Source organism: Eubalaena glacialis, chromosome 14 (assembly GCF_028564815.1).
Source record: "Eubalaena glacialis isolate mEubGla1 chromosome 14, mEubGla1.1.hap2.+ XY, whole genome shotgun sequence".
In the NCBI taxonomy this organism is placed as follows: Eukaryota; Metazoa; Chordata; class Mammalia; order Artiodactyla; family Balaenidae; genus Eubalaena; species Eubalaena glacialis.
Window position 1 is genome coordinate 63,748,132 of NC_083729.1, and position 17,428 is coordinate 63,765,559.

Consider the following 17,428-nt stretch of genomic DNA (forward strand, 5'->3'; position numbering starts at 1 on the left):
AGGAAAGGCAGGGAGCAGGGGTGGCCTTGGAAAACCACCTGCTGCCAAGGCAGTTGACCATCATCTCCAGGACCAAGCTGCAGCTGGAGGGAGGCCAGGGTCCAGCTTCAAGAATCCTCCTGTTCCTGTCTTCCGGGAATTCCTTCCTAATGCTGGACCCAGTCAGCTCTATTAAAGGAACACAGCTACATCTGCCTCTTCCAGGAACCACTGGCTGACTTTTTTTCTTTTTTTTAATCACCAGCAGTGACGTATTCAACAGTTAGTGGGCTCTATCAAATCCCTAAATGTCACCACGAGACCGAAGCAGATGCAGACACAGGTCCCTTTTCAAGTAGCACAGAATCAATTGGAGGACGAGGGAACAAACTGAGACATGGTGGTCAGGCTTGGCTGTGGGGACAAATGTTCAGGTCAGTCCTGAACAAGAGAATAGGTCCCTCTCCTGTTGTCAGGACAATGTGCATCTGCAGACTCACTTCTGCATACAATTTCACGGGTCCTTAGACCCTCCAGCACCCCCAGGCTACAAGGTCCCTACGCCCTGAAGAGTCTGAGGAAGACACACGTCCAGCTTGATCTGTCGTAGGACAGTCTGCCGCCTCTGCCAGACTGTCTAAGGAAATAGGAAATCTTGCGCCGGACTTTGTAGGATGGATAGGTGGAGTAAGCTAGTTCTTCCCTTCAGGTTGAGGGTCAGAGAGGATGGCAGTAAGTCAGCCCGTTGCTGTCCCACCCCATGACTGGGTCCAGAGAGTGCTTTACTCAAGACGGACCACTGGGTGGCAGAGACAACAGACACAAACGTGAACTCGGATACAGGTACACAGATCAAAACTACACGCACACACAAGCTCTGGTACTGGCCACGAAGATAGAGACAGAGGCAAAACTGCGCAAAGGCAGGCCCAGCTACACCCAGTAAACGAACTACTTAACCTACAGATACAGAAACCAAAAAGATCCAAATTAAGACCGGCTAGCGCGCAAACCCTCGCAGCCTCGGGGCCACTCACGCTGGGGTCGGGGCCAGTGAGGGGCGGGGCCTCCCGGGTCGAGGCGGGGTCAAGGGTCAGCAGGCGGAGGTACGCCCAAGATGGCGGCCTCCATGTGCGACGTGTTCTCCTTCTGCGTGGGCGTGGCGGGCCGAGACCGTGTCGCCGTGGACGTCCGCTTCGTGAGCAGCGCCAAGGTGAGGCCGCGGCGGACCGTGCCGGGGTCCCCCACCCCGCCCGGCCTTGGAGACAGCCCCACCGGACCCCATGCCTGGAATCTAGAGGTTCCTCTGCCGCTCGGACGCTGCGGCCCGTTACCGGCTCGGGGCCCGGGGGCTCCTTGTCCCCGCGCGCAGGGTTCCGGGGCGGTCATGCGGTGGGCCCGAGCCCGCTGAGTTTCCGTGCGCGTCCCCTGCCCCCGTGGAACCGGGCCTTTCCGCCAGTGGGGCCGGGGAGCGCCAGGCCGGGGTACGTTACTTCTGGGTCCTGGGAGCTGTGGGCGGGACGTGCTGGGCAGGGGGAGCTGCAGTACAAAAAAGCGTGGGTCCTCAGGGAACTTTCTGAGTGAGATTTGGGTGGGGGTTGAGGGAAAAGGCCAGGACACTTCACGAAGGGTCTTGGAGTGCTAAGGAGTTTGGACTGAAGCCCGTAGTAGCACTGAAGGGTTTAAATCAAGAGGGTGACATTTTGTTGTTTTATTATCGTGTTTTAGAAGTTCATTGTAGAAAAAAAAGCGCATGTAAGGAAAGAGAAGGTAAAACACTCAGAATCTTATATTTGTGCAAATACGTGCATATTAAAACTGTATTTCTAGAAACTGCTTTTTGATGCAGCAGTAAATATTTCAATATCAATAATGCTACGTATTAATTTTTAAGAGTTGAGTAATAGTCTGTTTTATGGGAGGACCACTGTTCACTCAACAACTGCTCATTTATGGACCCTTATGTTGTATCTTGTTTTTCAATCCTGAGGTCAAAGATATTGGAGCTCAGTGTCTGTGCACACATCCTTTTGTTCTCACCAGCACTGAGTATTTTCTTTCTTGGTTATCTTTGCTGGTTGATATGTGCAAAATGATATCGCTTTGTTCTCATTTATATTTGTTTACTAATGAGGTTGAACAGTTTGTCATGTGTAGTGGCTGTGTGTATCCTTGGTCCTTGCCCTAGATGTCAGCCTTCTAGTCATCTGTCTCCTGCTCTCAACATCATCGTACTCATCCAGTTCCCGAACCTAACCTTCCACTGTCCTCTTTTCACTCCAGCGGTATCTGGAGCATTCCTCTCTTGCCGTGATAAATCAGCTCCCATATCCTTGGCCTCCTCAGCTGCCCACAACTCCATCTCCACCCCGAGGCCTCCAGTGCTCGTCATTGGCTCACAGTTTGATGGTGTCTCAGTTCCATCGCTCCTAGCCTGCAGAGATATTCACCTTTACTTTCACTTCACCCCTATCTCTCAGGCTCCTCCTTTTTTTACTTCTTCCCTCTTACTTCATCACTTCAGCCACTCTCTTTGCCCAATTGTCCTGTCCTAGCCTTCTATCAAAACCCCAGCTCTGGAAGAATGAGCTGGCTTCCCTCTCCATGCCTACAACTGATCTGCTGCTGCAGAAGAATCACATACCCAGACCTGGTGACAAGATGGCTTATCCTGGGCTTTTTGCCTCTACATTCATCAAGTGAGATTGGTTTGTGATTTTTTTTTTCCTTTATGGTATCTTCCTTAGGTTACCACATCAAAATTATGCTTGTTTGTTTTTTGTTTTTGTTTTTGTTTTTTTAATAGAGAAGCTTTCCATTTTTTCTCTGTTATTGAATAGTTTAAATAGCACAAGAATTACTTATTTGGTTTGAGAGAGCTGGCTCATGAAACCATATAGGGGCCTCACATGGGGGTAGTTTTTGACCACTTTCTCTATTGCCTCTATGGATATTGGCAGGAATGATTTCCAAAATTTTACCAATTGCTATGCCAGGGACATGACCAGTCAGAACAGAAACCTGACCAAATATGGTAGATGTCAACCGGGATGCTGTACTAATGCACATCAGGCAGGTATTGGCATTGCAAGTCTGTCTTGGCTTTCTTCCTTTTGAATTCACTTTTGGCACTTGATATTTTTCTAGAAAATAATTTAATAAAGAATTAATTTACTACATAGTCTTAGATTTTTTGGTACAATCTTTTTTTTTTTTTAAACTTAAACTTTTCAAATTGGAGATAACTTTGCATAGTTTGTACCCTTTCCATTCAGGTTCCGTTCTCTCCAATCTTCTTGGTAATATGAATTAGAGTTGTTTGTCTTGAAATACTTTATATGTTTGGGGGATAAGTGGTTTCATAGAGGAACAGCTCTGATTCTTTCCTTTGCTTTACTAAATATTTCCTACATTTGGTCCTCCAGAAAGAGGGAGAAAGAGATCAATATTTATTCAATATTGAGATTTGAGATTGTCAGAAGTAATGTGGATACCTGTCTATATCTTGTTGTCCCACAGAGGAAGGCCAGGTTTTCATTTTGCTGGGTGGGTCCCAGGGGCTACTAGGCATGGAGGTGGGCTTCTAGAAAGACAACCAGGCTGCATCCACGGCTTTGCCAGTGGTTTTGTTCCAGCTGTCCCACTGTACCATATTAGAGCTCCCAGCGTTATTCACAGGATTGAGATTTGTGGCTCACGGGGTGCTCAGGGCCTGTCCAGGTCTATACATCCTGCTGCTCTGATTTTGGGAGGTGCCCCTGTCTATCCAGAGTGCCAGTGCTAGAAGGAAACCGGGAGCTACCCAGGAGGCCACATGACAGGACATTTCACTGCTGTGTCGATCATTTCCTTTCTCTCTCTTTTCATGACAGTTCACTGTTGGCAGGGGCACCACTCCTCTGTATAGTGGGAGAAAGTGCCCAGCTGGGCCAGTAACTGCCTAGGTTCTGAAGCTGTCTCCTGAGTCCCTTTGCACATTTGAGAGATGGCAATTCAACAGTTGTTTTCTCATCCTTCATCCCGTACATATCTACAGTGCTTTAGACCAGTACTTCTCATTTAATGTGCATATGAATCACCTGGGCATCTGCAGCTGATTTTAACAATGCAGATTCTGATTCAGCAGGTGTGGAGTGGGGCCTGAGATTCTGCATTTCTAACATCTCCCAGGCAATACCCGTGCTGCCCAGTCCATCACTTCACTTTGAGTAGTAAGGAGCTAGAGTTCATGAAATTCCTTCACCTGTGCTATATCATTGCATCCTGGAAACTACCTGGTCGGTGTTATTATAATACCCACTTTTCACATGGTAAAAAAGTGAAGCAACTGGCTCAAAGTTTCACAGCAAGTTAGCATTAGGACTGGCGCTAGGATTAGTCATTCCTTTCAGTGTAACACCTGAGAACTTGTTGGGTACCAGGTACTATGTACGCTAGGTGCTGTGAGTACCCAGCTGACCAGGGAAGAAGGGCATATTCTCCCGTATAGGCCTCTCCCTCCCGTGGTGTAGGATTTCTCTGCAACCCTGAGGAGCAGCATCACGACCGGGATCCTGGAGGGGCACGTGGGTGACTCAGAGAAGGCCGCCCTGTACCAGTTCCTGGTACTGGAGGCTCCAGCCTGCTGTGAACCTTGGCCCTGCTCTGGCCATCCTAAAAATTCTCCTCTCATTAGTCTGACACGGCTGATGTGGTGGCTCTCTTCCCATCCCAGGCCCTCTGCTCTGGACAGGCTGGTAGAAGTGCGACTGAAACTGGGCAGAGCTGCATTTCCAGAGGAGGCAGTCACGGAGGGTGCCGACCATGCTCCATGAACCCTCCTGAGGCAGAGGCCTCTGACGGGAGGGAAGCACGTGGGGGTGAGGAGCCCTTGAAGCTATGTCCTCTGTCTCTTCTTATGGCCATCCTATTCCTTCTCTGCCCTCTTAGGGAAAGGGGTTGTTTGCCACACAGCTGATCCAGAAGGGGGAGACCATATTCATCGAACGGCCCCTGGTGGCTGCACAGTTTCTCTGGAATGCACTTTATCGCTACCGAGGTGAGCACATCTCACCTACTCCTGAGGGCTGTTGGGCCCAGCAGCGTTTGCGCATGGAAGAGAGTACGTACATCCCTACTGGCTGACGTCTCTAGGACTCCAGGTGTTGGGAGGAAAGTGCGTCTTCCCTTGGAGAGCTGCGCCTGAGAACCATGCCTCTGTCTAATCTCAGGCCATTTGGGGCTGTGAGCCTGCTGCAGAGAGGTTCTTCCAAAGTGCTCCCTGGGGGAGGACTGTCACTCAGGTGGAACTCAGTGTGGCCTATACTGTAAGGTACTAGATGTCATGCTGAAGGGCTCTGTGCCAAAGTGGAGCCCCCTACCAAGAGGAGACCCCATGCCCCTTGGTCAAAAAAGGCTGTGTTAGGGGTCGGAGACAAATAGGATGCTCTTAGCTTTGCCAGTCACGTGCTTTTTTCACACTTTTCTTGGGCTAGAGAAAAATCTGTGAAAGGAGGGTCACTCGGCTCCAGAATGTGGGGAAAGCCCAGTTTGGGGGCTGGATGGGGAGCCCCATAGACTAAGTCCCATCAAGAAGCAGAGGGAGTCTGCCGGAATGGGTGGGGACTCCGGAGAGGGAAGAAGGCATCATCTATAATGCGTGTGAAATTCATTCATTTAACATAGTCATTCATTCACTCACTTCTCAAACTTTTATTGAACACCTTCTCTGAGCTAGGTGCTATATTAGCCCTGGGGATATTGCTGTGAAAAGGACAAATGCGGCCCCTGCTCTCAAGACACTTAATTGTCATGTCTGGCTCTCTCCCCCAGCCTGTGACCACTGCCTTCGGGCACTGGAGAAGGCAGAGGAGAACGCCCAGAGACTGACTGGGAAACCAGGCCAGGTTTTGCCTCACCCTGAGCTGTGCACTGTGCGCAAGGACCTGCACCAGAATTGTCCCCACTGCCAGGTGAATATCCCTGGGGGCTAAGCTGAAGTCCTCTCTGGGGAGACAGGAGTGAGGACAGACTTGGTCATGGCCCTTGAGAGCCCGAATGTAGGGAAAGACATTAAAAAGACATTACTGTTCCAGTTTCGTCCTCTCTGTTCCAGTCCCATTGTGTAGAAAATAGGCTTGGTGGGAGCTTGCCCTCTTCCTAGGAGCCTGGCAGGGACCCTTCCCTGTACCTGAGAAGCAGTCTCTCCTTCCCATGGTTTTACAAGCCTGGGTCAGGTGCCCCTCTCACATGCCCCCAGAGCACTGTGTGCTTTTTCATCTCATAATACCACTGACTACTGCTCAGGGGGTATTTGTGGAAGGAGTGCAGTTAGAGGAGGTGAGACCACATGGGTGTCTGTGCCTCACCCCACTGCCAGATCCTAGGGTGCTGACCTCCACCTCCCCCAACAGGTGACGTACTGCAGTACAGAATGTCTACTAGCCGCAGCTGAGCAATACCATCAGGTCCTGTGCCCAGGCCCCTCCCAGGATGACCCCCTGCATCCTCTCAATAAGCTGCAGGAGGCATGGAGGTAGGTAGCATCTCCTCTCTTCTTTCCTTTATCCTTCCCTCCCTGCCTGCCTTCCCCGTGCTTAGTGGATGCAGCCATCTTTGTTAAGTTACCACCCCCTAGATTTTTCCTCCATTCTTAGGGCTGAACTATCACCCATTCCCACTGCCTTAAATCTGAGCCGCCAGTCCCACCATTCTCAGCATTTTACGCACTCCCAGAAAGAGCCCCATTAAGCCCATAGGGGTATAAAATCCTGCCCAAGTCCTTGCCAATGACTTTCTCTCTTTGGTTATAAATGAGATTGGTAGGAAAGATTCTCTGTAGTAATCAGACTAGGCTTCCCTGAATTCAGCTACTGGGGAGGGAATTTCTAGGCCAAACATTTTTCTTTCTCCCCAGGAGTGTTCACTACCCCCCTGAGACTGCAAGCATCATGTTGATGGCCCGGATGGTGGCCACAGTGAAACAGGTGAGCCCACCTGATCTTCTCAGGGAAGCTGACTCCGGCCTCATTCAACACTTGGCCTCAGTTTTCTTCTCACCTTAACACTCTGGCTTGGATACAGAGTTCCTTCTGGGCTTCCCAAAGGAGAGCTGCTTGCTGTGTAAACCTTAGGAGTAGCTAACCATAGATCTAGCAGGGGAAGTGGGGGCTCATCTTGCCTGTGGTCTGTGACCTATGGGTGACTTCCTGTGCAGCAGCAATTCATATATAAGCACCACCTTTTCAGGATTGTGTCTCTTAGATAAAGCGAGAGAAGCCACTCTGACCCCTTTAGTATTGTTGCTCCTCAGCCTCATTCTATTTTCCCAAGTGTCGTGAACTGGCTAGGCTGGCACCAGCTGCGAAGATGGTTGGGTGTGGGCAGGGTGTGGAGGAAGGGTCTACTTAGAAGCTCATGTGTGATGGTTTTTCTCTGATGGCAGGGGCTTTAGAATGACAGCTTACTCCTCCCACATGGGCAGGAGTGGCAGTAAAGAGGAGGGTATCCGTGAGTCCATGTGTGCACGTGCATGCGTGAGCATGTGTGAACCTGACCCTGAAGTGTATTTGTTCACTGCAGGCGAAGGATAAGGATCGTTGGATCAGGCTCTTCTCCCAGTTCTGTAATAAAACGGCCAATGAGGAGGAGGAAATTGTCCACAAACTCCTGGGGGACAAATTCAAGGTTGGTCTCCCCACATGACCCTCCCACCGCCCCCCAGTAGCCTGGGGATGTCCGTGGCTACCTAAGGGAAGCTCCACATTTGCTGCCTTCCCAGCCACAGGAAGAAGTTAGAGCCTGGGTCCAAAAATCTGTTCAGAGACTTGTATTCCTGCCACTATTTAACTTCATGACCTAATGTGGACTTAAAATTGGGAAGTGGGGTGATGACAGAGGACGGAAGGGCTGGGTGCCCTGATGTGGGAAGGCAGGACCCCATGATAGGATTCGCAGTGGGCGAATCAAGTGTAATGGAAAATGGAGGGCTGGGGGTTCCACAGGGTCGGAGCGGTGTGAAACAATTTTAGTTGCCAATGTACTGAGCACTTGCTTCAAATCAGAGTTACACATTCTCCCTGAGAATAGCAGACTTCCATGCAGGAGCTGCCTGAAGGTGGAGGTAGGTGTGTGAAAGGGCATCTGGGGTGGGCCTTCCTGCACTGAATCTGGGGAAAGGAGGGGGAGGGTCAAGCTGGTCTGGAGGCTGGGGCAGGGAGCCTGGAGGGTGGTGGTGAGGACAGAAATTCTAAGCCAGGCTGCCTCCACCCTGCTGGTACAAGGGCTAGAAAATAGGGAGGAGTTTGGGGTTTGCTACCCTGGGTTGGAACAGGCCAGCAGACTGCCAAGTCTCTTGGAGATAAGGATTCTGTGGCTTTCCTTTGCCCCCAGGGAAAGCTCGGTCTACAGAGCTCGCCCTTTTCCTTCCCTTACGTGGTCTTCTGGGCCCTGCCTGGGTGCTAATGGGAAATCCCCAGGGATGCAAGTCTCTCCCTGCTTCCCCTAAACCAGGGCCAGCTGGAGCTTCTGCGGAGACTCTTCACAGAGGCCCTTTATGAGGAAGCACTCAGCCAGGTGAGTGTGGGGAAGGTGGGACCAGTGGCCTCCCAGGCACTCCAGCTCTCCAGGAGCAACCAGGTCAGCGTCTCCTACTGGGACAGCTAAGCCAGAGCAGACCTGGTCTTCTGGAGTTGGGATGGGACTGACTCACAGCAGACTTCCACAACAGGAAGAAAAGCTAGTGGCTGTAACCCGAGTGCTCTTCTCCCTTTCTCCCCACAGTGGTTCACTCCGGATGGATTCCGGTCTCTCTTTGCTCTTGTTGGGACCAATGGCCAAGGAATTGGGACCAGGTTAGGAGGGAATGTTCCAGAGCTGTTGGACTTGTCCCTCAGGGCTGGGGTGGGAGATTGAGGAAGGTAGCCACATCTCTTTTCAAGACTAGGGTGGGGCAGGGTGTGACTCTGGCCAGAATGCTGGACTAAACTCAGTGGTGGGGGTCAGAAAGACTGAGTCTTGGGAGCACTTGGTCTGTTGGGGAAGGACACACCCACCCACCCCCACCCACCCCCGGAGAAAGAAATGGACTTAACTTGCTTGGAGTGGGAGAGCCCTGTGAGCTGGGCCTCCTCCTCTCCAACCATGGCTGCCTGGGACCCCCAGCTCCCTGAGCCAGTGGGTCCATGCCTGTGACGCTCTGGAGCTGAAACCTCAGGACCGTGAGCAGCTGGACACCTTCATTGACCAGCTGTACAAGGACATCGAGGCAGGTTGGTGAGATGGAGCCTTGGCCTCACCCACCTTTGGAGACATCCATCAGTTAGACAGTGGACACAGTCTTCCCCTAGGGAGCTCTGAGTTCGTGGTTGGGGAAGGTAATCCCTGTGTGCCTTTGGGAAGCTTCAGATCTGTCTGCAGGACATACACGAGAAATGGCTCCGCGATCTGTGCAGAGGCTTGATGCTGGGGGTGGGGGAGGGCCGGACAGTAAGGTGGTACCATTTATAGGAAAGCAAGGCTTGCGCCTCAGAGAAGCAATTTCAGGTAAAATAGTAGTGATTGGGTGGCAAGACAGTGGAGCCACTGCCTGTCCTTATAAGCCTAGTTCCCTTTTCCCACCTATAACGTGGATGCAATAACATCTGCATATTACTGTCTTACAGCAACTGGTGAGTTTCTTAACTGTGAAGGATCTGGCCTCTTTGTGCTGCAGAGCTGCTGTGAGTCCCAGCATTGAGAAGGGGTAGCGTCACAGCTGCAGTTCATCTCTCTTGGCCCCTTCTGGGCTGGTAGAGTTGAGTCTGGGAGTGGGGTTAGGGCTGAGCTTCCTTGGGGATTTCCCCTCAGCCTCCTCCTTCTATTATTTTTTCATTCATTTATTGGACTCTTGTGCCTTGATATAAAACCTTCCAGTGGGCTAGGCCCAGTGCTAAGGCAGGGCACAGAGCTCTGATTCTTGCAAAGGGGAGCCTGGGTTTTGCCCCACCACTGCCCTGTGAGCTTTGGTAGGAGAATGTTGTGATAGCCCGGGAGGAGCTCAGGCTGGAAGGCAGTCTCATCAGCACCTGATGGAGGGGGCAGAGCCAGCTCAGACTGTTGTCTTTTCCAGATCCCAGCCTCCCACCCTCTGCTCTCCTCACTGCAAAACCTTCCTCCCAGGCTCTGGGGACACTACTCCTCCCAAACTAGGCTCTCAGAGGGCCTGGCTCAGCTGTTACCAGACATCCAATAACAGACAGGACTGAGTTAAGTGGCCTGGCACGGGCATCCCTTTCACAGCCCTGTCCCTCCCTTTGTGAGACAATGGGAACACATCTGAGGATCAAGTTGACCAGTGAGGAGAGAAGGGGCAGTCATGGCAGGAGGGGAGGGGAGCGATGTGGGAGTGCATTAGTGCCTGTGCTCTTCCAGAAAGAGCACTGGACAGGGATATAGGAAACTGGGGTCCCAGGACCTGCGTAGCCCTAGCAGGGATCAGAGAACAAGGAAAGATGGGACCCAGTGCTCTGCACAGTTAAGGCTGTTATTTTTATTAGTCAACAATCCTCATTACCTGCCTCTCATGACCCAGGCAACCACAGCTGTGTCCCCAATGCAGAGACCTCCTTCCCAGAAAACAACTTCCTTTTGCATGTCACCGCCCTGGAGGATATTAAGCCAGGAGAGGTGAGGGGGCCAGTAGCTATCGGGGTGGGTGGGCAGTGGGCCTTGCAAGTTCTCTCCAGGAATTGGGAGCAGCAGTGGCTACAGTCCCAAGTTCAGGCTGTTGGGTTGAATCCCCACATGCTCCAGGACATGAGTCTTCCCCATGAGTATACTCTAACCCCACCCCACTTCAAAAAATAACTCCAGAAAGCCTCAGAGCAGTGTTTCAGAGACAGCTGTGTGCCTAAGTTCTTGTCCCCAGCTATCTTTTGATCAAGGAATCTGCAGCATCTAAGGAAGCAGGACACGGCCCTTTGTAGCTTGGACTGTGGGGTGCTAGTGTGGGTTTGGGGTCCTGGCTCTTAGAGCTGTGCACGGAGCCTGGCTGAAACTTCTTTCAGGGCAAGTAGCTTCACACCAAGATAACCTCTGCCCCAGCCACAGACCTTGGCCATGGCCCGAGGCCAACCATAGCCCCCTGTCTCAGACACAGATTGTGAAAGCCTCATAGTGGTCTCTGCTGTGAGCACAGGGGAATGGATCAGGGTGGCCTGCTCCTTCACTGAAGGGCAGCTCTGGCTCCTGGGGATGGGGCAATGGTTGGACATAGGGCAGAGGTTGGGGAGGCCCTAATCCCATCTGTTAGAAAGCACAGACTGTCAGAGCCCACCTCTCTTCTGCCCGTTAGGAAATCTGCATCAGCTACTTAGACTGCTGTCAGCGGGAGCGCAGCCGCCACAGCCGCCACAAGATCCTCAGGTGCCAGCTGGGGGTGTGCTGGGCAGCCGGGCTCTGGGCTTCTCCGTGCTGGTGGCTGCCTGACTTTGTACCCTCACCATCAACCCCCCCAACCCTCTGCAGGGAGAACTATCTGTTCGTCTGTTCCTGCCCCAAATGTCTGGCAGAGGCTGATGAACCCAACATGACCTCTGAGGAGGAGGACGAGGAAGAGGACGAGGAAGGAGAGCCGGAAGATGCTGAGCTGGGGGATGAGATGACTGATGTGTGATGTCACCCTGCCTAGAAGTGGTCCTACCCCAGACCCTGCCAGAAGAGGGGGCCTTCCCCCAGAGCAGAGGCTTGGAAGGAACTCCCACTCCTGTTACCTGCTTTCCCCCCATGCCAGCTCTGTTTCTTCCAGAGGGTAAGACAGGCTGGACCCTAGACCCTCCACCTCCCACCAGACCTCATGCCCAGGACTGCTGCTGAGCGGCTCAGGCTCTGCGTTGTCACTGAGCCTCTCAGAACTGGCCTCCCCCTGAGGTACGGGTGTAAGTGGCTGGAACCAAGGTCACGGCCTAACAGTGTTTCTTCCCCTTGGCCCCATGGCCCCATGGCCCCACTTACTCATCCACCTGAGGCTTCACCCTCCTCAACTCACTGTTGGGGGGGGGCGGTTGGGTCACAAAGTGGCAACCTGAGAACAGCCTGACTCCATTGAAGAAGAGAGGGAGTTAGACACCCTTACCCTCTTCCCCACTAGCACAGCTGGGAGAGGCAGGAGGGAGGAACTGGGCCTCCAGAGTACCTTCCCTAAGGCTTTCTGCGGGGGAACACCGAACCAGGGGGATTACCTCCCTCTGCTCACCTCCCCACACCCACCATTTAGACATCTGGGGAGCAGAGAGTCTCCCCAGACTCCAGAATCTGTCCTTATGCCTTGCCTCTCAGGCCCTGGCACAGTGGCTGGCCTCACAGGGTATGGAAGAGGTCTCTGCCTCCCTTGGGAGGGACATCATCACCCCTTCCTCCCCACTCCTCCCGCTGAGGACTCTAGCAGCATGGCTGAGCTCTGGGGGATGAAAGGCCTGTGCTCCTTAATTTAGGATGTCCTAGAGTCTTCTAGAGCATGGGTCAGTAAGGGGCTCTCCTAGCCTCAATCTCTGTCTTTAGGATCCCTGCAGAGGAACATTGAAGTCTTCCAGAAACCTAGGAGAGCTAGGCTAAATACTCAGATTAGCCCTGACTGTGTCCCTCTCCTCCCCAGATTAGCACTGCCCCTTACTCTTGGGTTGGAAGCTGTGGAAGTTATAACCCATCACCTGCAATTCCTTTCTGCCTACCTTTCCTGAGGGGCCTGCCACATGCCCCTGCTGAGGGATCCCAGGGAGGGCAGGTGCCGCCCCACAGGCCCTTTCCTGCATCATGAGCCAGGTGGAATCTGCCTGTCTGGCCTATTGGGTTCTTAATCCTTCACAGCAGCCAGCACCCCCTCCTCCCCACCTGCCCACTGTTCTCAATAAAATATGAGTGGTGACAGGCCTTTGCAGGAATGCTTTGTGGAGAATGGCTTGACAAGCTGCTCCAGGAAGGCAGCAGTCACATGGGTGGTGCAAAAGTGCATAGGATAGAGCAGGTGACGGCAGGAGATGGGCGCTCCAGCTCCCCAGTTTGGGGTCATCCCTGGTCTTGCCTATACTCTGCTGTGCAAATGTTTCTAAAGTCCAAGAGCAGGGCTCCTCTGAGGCCCAATGTGGGTCCTCAGTACCAGGCTACAAGATGGGGCTTTTGCTCAGGGACTGAACTACAGCTTCCCAAGTTTTTGAGCAGGAGGCTGTTGTGATCCAAGATTAGCAATCTGAGCACTGGTCCTAAAGGGCCTTGGGCAAGTCATGTATCCTCTCTGGGCCTCAATTTCCTCCCTTCAAAACAAGAGCATGGGACCAGATAAGTGTTTGAAGGCCCCTCCCACCCCTGTGTGCTTTTACTCTAGGACACAGTTACAACCCTGATGAGAGGTTTTATTGCTAAAAAGTCAGTGAGGGTTTATTATGTAGTCCTCAAACACCAGCTCCTTATACCATTCCAGCAACTGCTGTGAAAGACCCTGGGTGGGGAGGCTGAAGCCAGGTGGGATGTGACAGGTCTCAGATGGCTCTCAGACCACCTGCTGTTGGCCCCTTTAGTTCCAGACCCTAGCCCATAAGACCTGGGGCCTGGCTCTTGCCTCTTCCCATAGCATGAGACACCTTAGGAGCCCAGGGGAGGGAAGGCCAGTGGTGTGGCTTCCTTCAACTTAGCCAAGGCCCAAGCCCTTTTCCTCTACCTGGCTCCCCCAGTCCCCAAATGCTACCCCCAAGTCCCAAACAGCAGAATTCCTGGATTTTCCCCTTCCCAGCCCAGAGTTGCTTATGGCTGGAATGTGGGACCAACTCTTCTACCAGAAGGTCCAGGGTGGTTGCAGCAGCTCAAAGGTGGGGATGCTGGTGACATTGACTGGGATGGAAATGATGGCCCATGGCAGCCCATGCTGTTCCAGGGAGCGGCGGATCATGTAGCTGGGAGAGCATGAAGAGAGGTGGTGATGGTCACTTTCCTGGCACCCCATCCTGCCCCACTGTCCCCATCACTCTGGGAGTTCCAGAGCCTGAGGACTTTTTTGGCCCTCCAACCAGGGCATCCCAAGATGAGGCTTGTGGGTAGGGACTGGTGATTGCCCTTGACCTCCCCGAGTCATGGCACCCAGCTTGGTGCTGATACAGCCAGAGACAAAGAGCCCTCACCCATCTCGGCCAAGCAGGAAGAGGGCAGGGATGTCAGCTGTGCGCTGGGTACTGTCTTGGATCATCTCCACGTAGAAGCTGTCATTGTCAACTGCGTTGTCAGAGATGATCACTGCCCGCCCACCGTGCTCCTGCACCACCCGGGTCTTGGAGAGGAAGGAGCAGCCCCTGGAAGAGGTGGTGATGAGACCAAAGGAAAGGCGGGGTCCTAGCTCTCTGTTCCCCAGACCACCACCCTGGGAAGATGAAAGGAGGGCCCTGGAGGCTTTTTTATAAAGGCTCACAAGTAAATGGCTAAAGGCTTGGATAATCTTAAGATGTTTCTTAAAGACCCTTAAAAAGATGAATTATTTAAAAGCAGCTATTTCAAAGCATCACCACCAACATTGATCTCAGAATCTACCCTATGCCTGCCTTCCCCTTGTGCCCATGGTGTCCGCTCCTTACCCCCTCTCCACCAGAGCGATCTGGTCCTGGATGAAGAAACCGTTGCTGAGTTCCCCGCAGGCCTCTGAAGGTTCAGCAGGGACAAGGTGAATCTGCTCATACCTTGTGTGCTGAAAGACATTTAGACAGGTGAGAGTGTGGGGAGACACACCTGCTTTAGGACTGGGCTGACCATCCCATCTTATCAGCTTCTCACAAAGTGTGAGGGAAATGAGGAACGATTTCTGTGTACTGGACACTTGAGCATTTTTACTTAATTCTCACAAAGGTCTGTCTAGTCCTATCCCACCCTGCCTTTCCCAGACATAGGTAGGGAAGTTGGTATGGACCCAGAGAGGGGAAGTAACTTGCCTTGAGTCATGTAGTTCAGAGGTGGAGCTAGCAGAGCCCTTGATTTTTCACTACTTCGTGTCCCTAAGAAGACAGCTTTTCCCTCTGTGGTGCCCAGGTCTGTATTATACCCAGAGGAATAGCTGGAAGCCCTTCCTGGCTCTGTAGCCCCTGGAAGACAGAGCTGGATTCTGCCCCCTTCTCTGTCCCAGCACTCAGGTATGGGTTGAAGCGATGAGGGTCACCTCAACTTAGTGCGGGGAATGTGGAGACAGGATCAGAGATGAGGGGGCCTCCCTGAACTTACAAAGATACCACCAAAGTCCTTGGCAGGCGTGGCTGTGAAGATGTATCGAATGTCCCCAGGACTCAGCACTTGAAAGTACAAATAATCATGGATGCGTAAGCCTGAAAGGTAAAATGTACAGGTAAGAAGGCTCCAGGGAAAAAAGCTGGTTCAGGTTCAGATCATGGACCCCATGCCTTCAACGGGGCTGGTTAAGGTCTGGGCCCAGAGACCCAGCTTCAGCCAGTTGGGTCTTCCAGGTGGGTAGGATAGATGGTCTCTGCCCTGGAGAGGATAGAGTTGATGCAGACAGAGTTAGTAACCCCAGAGATTTACAGCTACTGCTGCTGCTGCTTACACAGGTGAGCCAGGAAGACAGAACTCCAGTGTTAACCTCTCTGAGGGTTAATTCATTGATCTTTGCTCTGAAGCAGACTTGGGAATTTCAAGATGGAGATGTGGTAGCCTGTGTACAAACCGTCACCAAAACTTAAAAGTTGACTCTGGTTCCACTGCCATCCCCCTAGTCCAGCCACTATCATTTCTTGTCCTGGCTGTTGCAGCTTTTTAACTGGTCTATCTTAGCCTCCATTCTTGCTCCCTACGGTCCATTCACCCAATAACTGCCAGGGATTTTCTTAAAACATCTTAAAGCAAATATCATGTCACCACTTCAATACCCTTCAATGACTTCCCTTTGCACTTAAAATCTAAACTTAACTCTGGTCTGCAAGGCCCTGCTTGATCTGGCCCTCCAACCTCATCTCTTCCTATGTTCAAGCTACACTGCCCTCCTTTCAGTTTCTTCACATCTCCAAGGCTTCTTGCAAGTTCCCTCACCCTACCCCCACCTCTACCCCTTTATATGGCTCACTTCTATTCATCCACCAGGTCATAGCTTAAATGCCACTTTCTCAGAGAAACCTGCCCTGTGACTGCTCTCCCCTTATGCCCATTCAAAATGTACTTTTTCTCCAATGACACTTCTAACATTATTTGTAATTATACAGTATTTATAATTTTTTGTTTATTGTCTATCTCCTGCACTAGGACAAGGACCTAAGTTTGTAACTTCATTCAATACTGTATCCACATTATCTAACATAGTGGCTAGGATACAGTTGGTGCTCAAAAAGGTTGTTGAATGAATGAACGACTATTTCCAGCTCCACTGCGTTGAGGAAGGGAATTGCCAGAATAACCAGATATTTCTGGGGTGTGGATCTCTTCAGCACCAAAGTGTAATGTTTTACCTGAACTTGAGTCCCTGGTTTCCTTAGCCCAGAGAGACTGAGGAATGTGAAAGGGTGGAAGGTGCTGCCACAGGTCTGTTAGTCAATCAACAAACTATCAAGTCGCTACTGTGTGCCAGCGTTGGGATGGATTGTGGCTTTAGCTGTCCTTTTCTACTGTCCAAAATCAGCCGCCAGGTAGAGCTCCACTGGCTTGGCACTGGGCTACACATATGGCCTTTTATCCTGGGAGTGGAGACTTCCCATCGGGTACAGATACACTCCCAAGGAAGCTTTCCTGGATTAGCACTAAACTTCCCCTCCTCCCCACACACATCTTTGCCTGGCCTTTGCATCTGCTGATCTGTGTAAATCAAGTGTAGGTATACACATGTGCTCACGTACGTATATGGGTGTATGTTTATGTTCTCGTGTAGGTGCAAACAAGTTGGGTGTGTACGTATGTGCTAGTGCCTGTGAACCCACGTGTAGCAATGTGTGGCCCCGTTTATGTATGTGAGTGCTCACGTTATCTCCAGCTTGTAGTAGCGCTAGTTGCTCCTTGTTCCTCGCCCCCTTCGCCACCTAAGTCAGCGCTAGTGGGGGTAGAGGGAGTCTTACTTCGACGTGGGGGGCTGAGGACTCACAGCCCAGCCTCAGGCCGCACCCAGTTCATGTCCCTGGGGAACCACTACCCACCCACTCCAGGTGCCCGTCTCTGAACCTGCCCTGCTCCGAATTCGCGGGGTCCCCAAGGTGACCCGTGGCCCCCGGCCCGAGACGGGCTTAAGCTGGACCGCCAGCCCCGCCCTGAAGCGCAGCCCCGCCCGTTGCCGCTTACCGTGGGCCGCGACGCACGCGGGGAGCCAGAGCACGAGACAACACCAGCCCGCGGCGCCGGGGACCATCTCCAGGGCCCGGCCCCGCGCCGCGCTTTCTCCAGCCGCCCTGCAGCGCGTAGCTCGCCGGACTTCGGCCTGACAGCTGCTCTGGACTCCCGCCCCCAGACCCGCTCACGCCGCCGGTTG

General features: G+C 52.3%; 2 protein-coding genes across 4 annotated transcripts; one reads left to right on the plus strand and one right to left on the minus strand.

The window, feature by feature from the left end:
- The first annotated feature begins 1,075 nt into the window (after positions 1–1,075).
- SMYD5 (SMYD family member 5) lies at positions 1,076–12,861 on the plus strand. 3 transcript variants are annotated; one of them, XM_061210601.1, is made up of 13 exons: positions 1,076–1,192; positions 4,909–5,080; positions 5,791–5,930; positions 6,372–6,493; positions 6,875–6,944; positions 7,540–7,644; positions 8,470–8,532; positions 8,740–8,810; positions 9,121–9,227; positions 9,621–9,677; positions 10,529–10,623; positions 11,291–11,361; positions 11,464–12,861. In XM_061210601.1, the coding sequence occupies exons 1-13, from the start codon at positions 1,097–1,099 to the stop codon at positions 11,609–11,611; spliced, it is 1,317 nt and encodes a 438-aa protein (XP_061066584.1). In that variant the 5' UTR covers positions 1,076–1,096; the 3' UTR covers positions 11,612–12,861. The 3 variants fall into 3 exon arrangements, 2 of the variants coding, with proteins under 2 accessions (XP_061066584.1, XP_061066585.1); XM_061210602.1 differs by having other exon boundaries at positions 4,909–5,017; XR_009703732.1 differs by lacking the exons at positions 11,291–11,361; positions 11,464–12,861 and adding an exon at positions 10,067–10,202 and having other exon boundaries at positions 4,909–5,017; positions 10,529–10,617.
- Positions 12,862–13,322: 461 nt separating this feature from the next.
- Positions 13,323–17,373, minus strand: PRADC1 (protease associated domain containing 1). Its single transcript, XM_061210603.1, has 5 exons — positions 17,242–17,373; positions 15,190–15,290; positions 14,553–14,662; positions 14,106–14,273; positions 13,323–13,880 (listed from the first exon to the last, which is right to left on the minus strand). The coding sequence occupies exons 1-5, from the start codon at positions 17,306–17,308 to the stop codon at positions 13,760–13,762; spliced, it is 567 nt and encodes a 188-aa protein (XP_061066586.1). The 5' UTR covers positions 17,309–17,373; the 3' UTR covers positions 13,323–13,759.
- Between the last annotated feature and the right edge of the window lie 55 nt (positions 17,374–17,428).

Coding starts and splice junctions, on each gene's coding strand:
- SMYD5 (XM_061210601.1), top strand. CDS start 1,097: ATGGCGGCCTCCATGTGCGACGTGTTCTCCTTCTGCGTGGGCGTGGCG. Junction 5,081..5,790: donor GCGTTTGCGCATGGAAGAGA/GTACGTACATCC, acceptor TCTCTCCCCCAG/CCTGTGACCACTGCCTTCGG. Junction 8,533..8,739: donor ATGAGGAAGCACTCAGCCAG/GTGAGTGTGGGG, acceptor TTCTCCCCACAG/TGGTTCACTCCGGATGGATT.
- PRADC1 (XM_061210603.1), bottom strand. CDS start 17,308: ATGGTCCCCGGCGCCGCGGGCTGGTGTTGTCTCGTGCTCTGGCTCCCC. Junction 14,274..14,552: donor ATCGCTCTGGTGGAGAGGGG/GTAAGGAGCGGA, acceptor CACCTCTTCCAG/GGGCTGCTCCTTCCTCTCCA. Junction 13,881..14,105: donor TTCCTGCTTGGCCGAGATGG/GTGAGGGCTCTT, acceptor ATGCTCTCCCAG/CTACATGATCCGCCGCTCCC.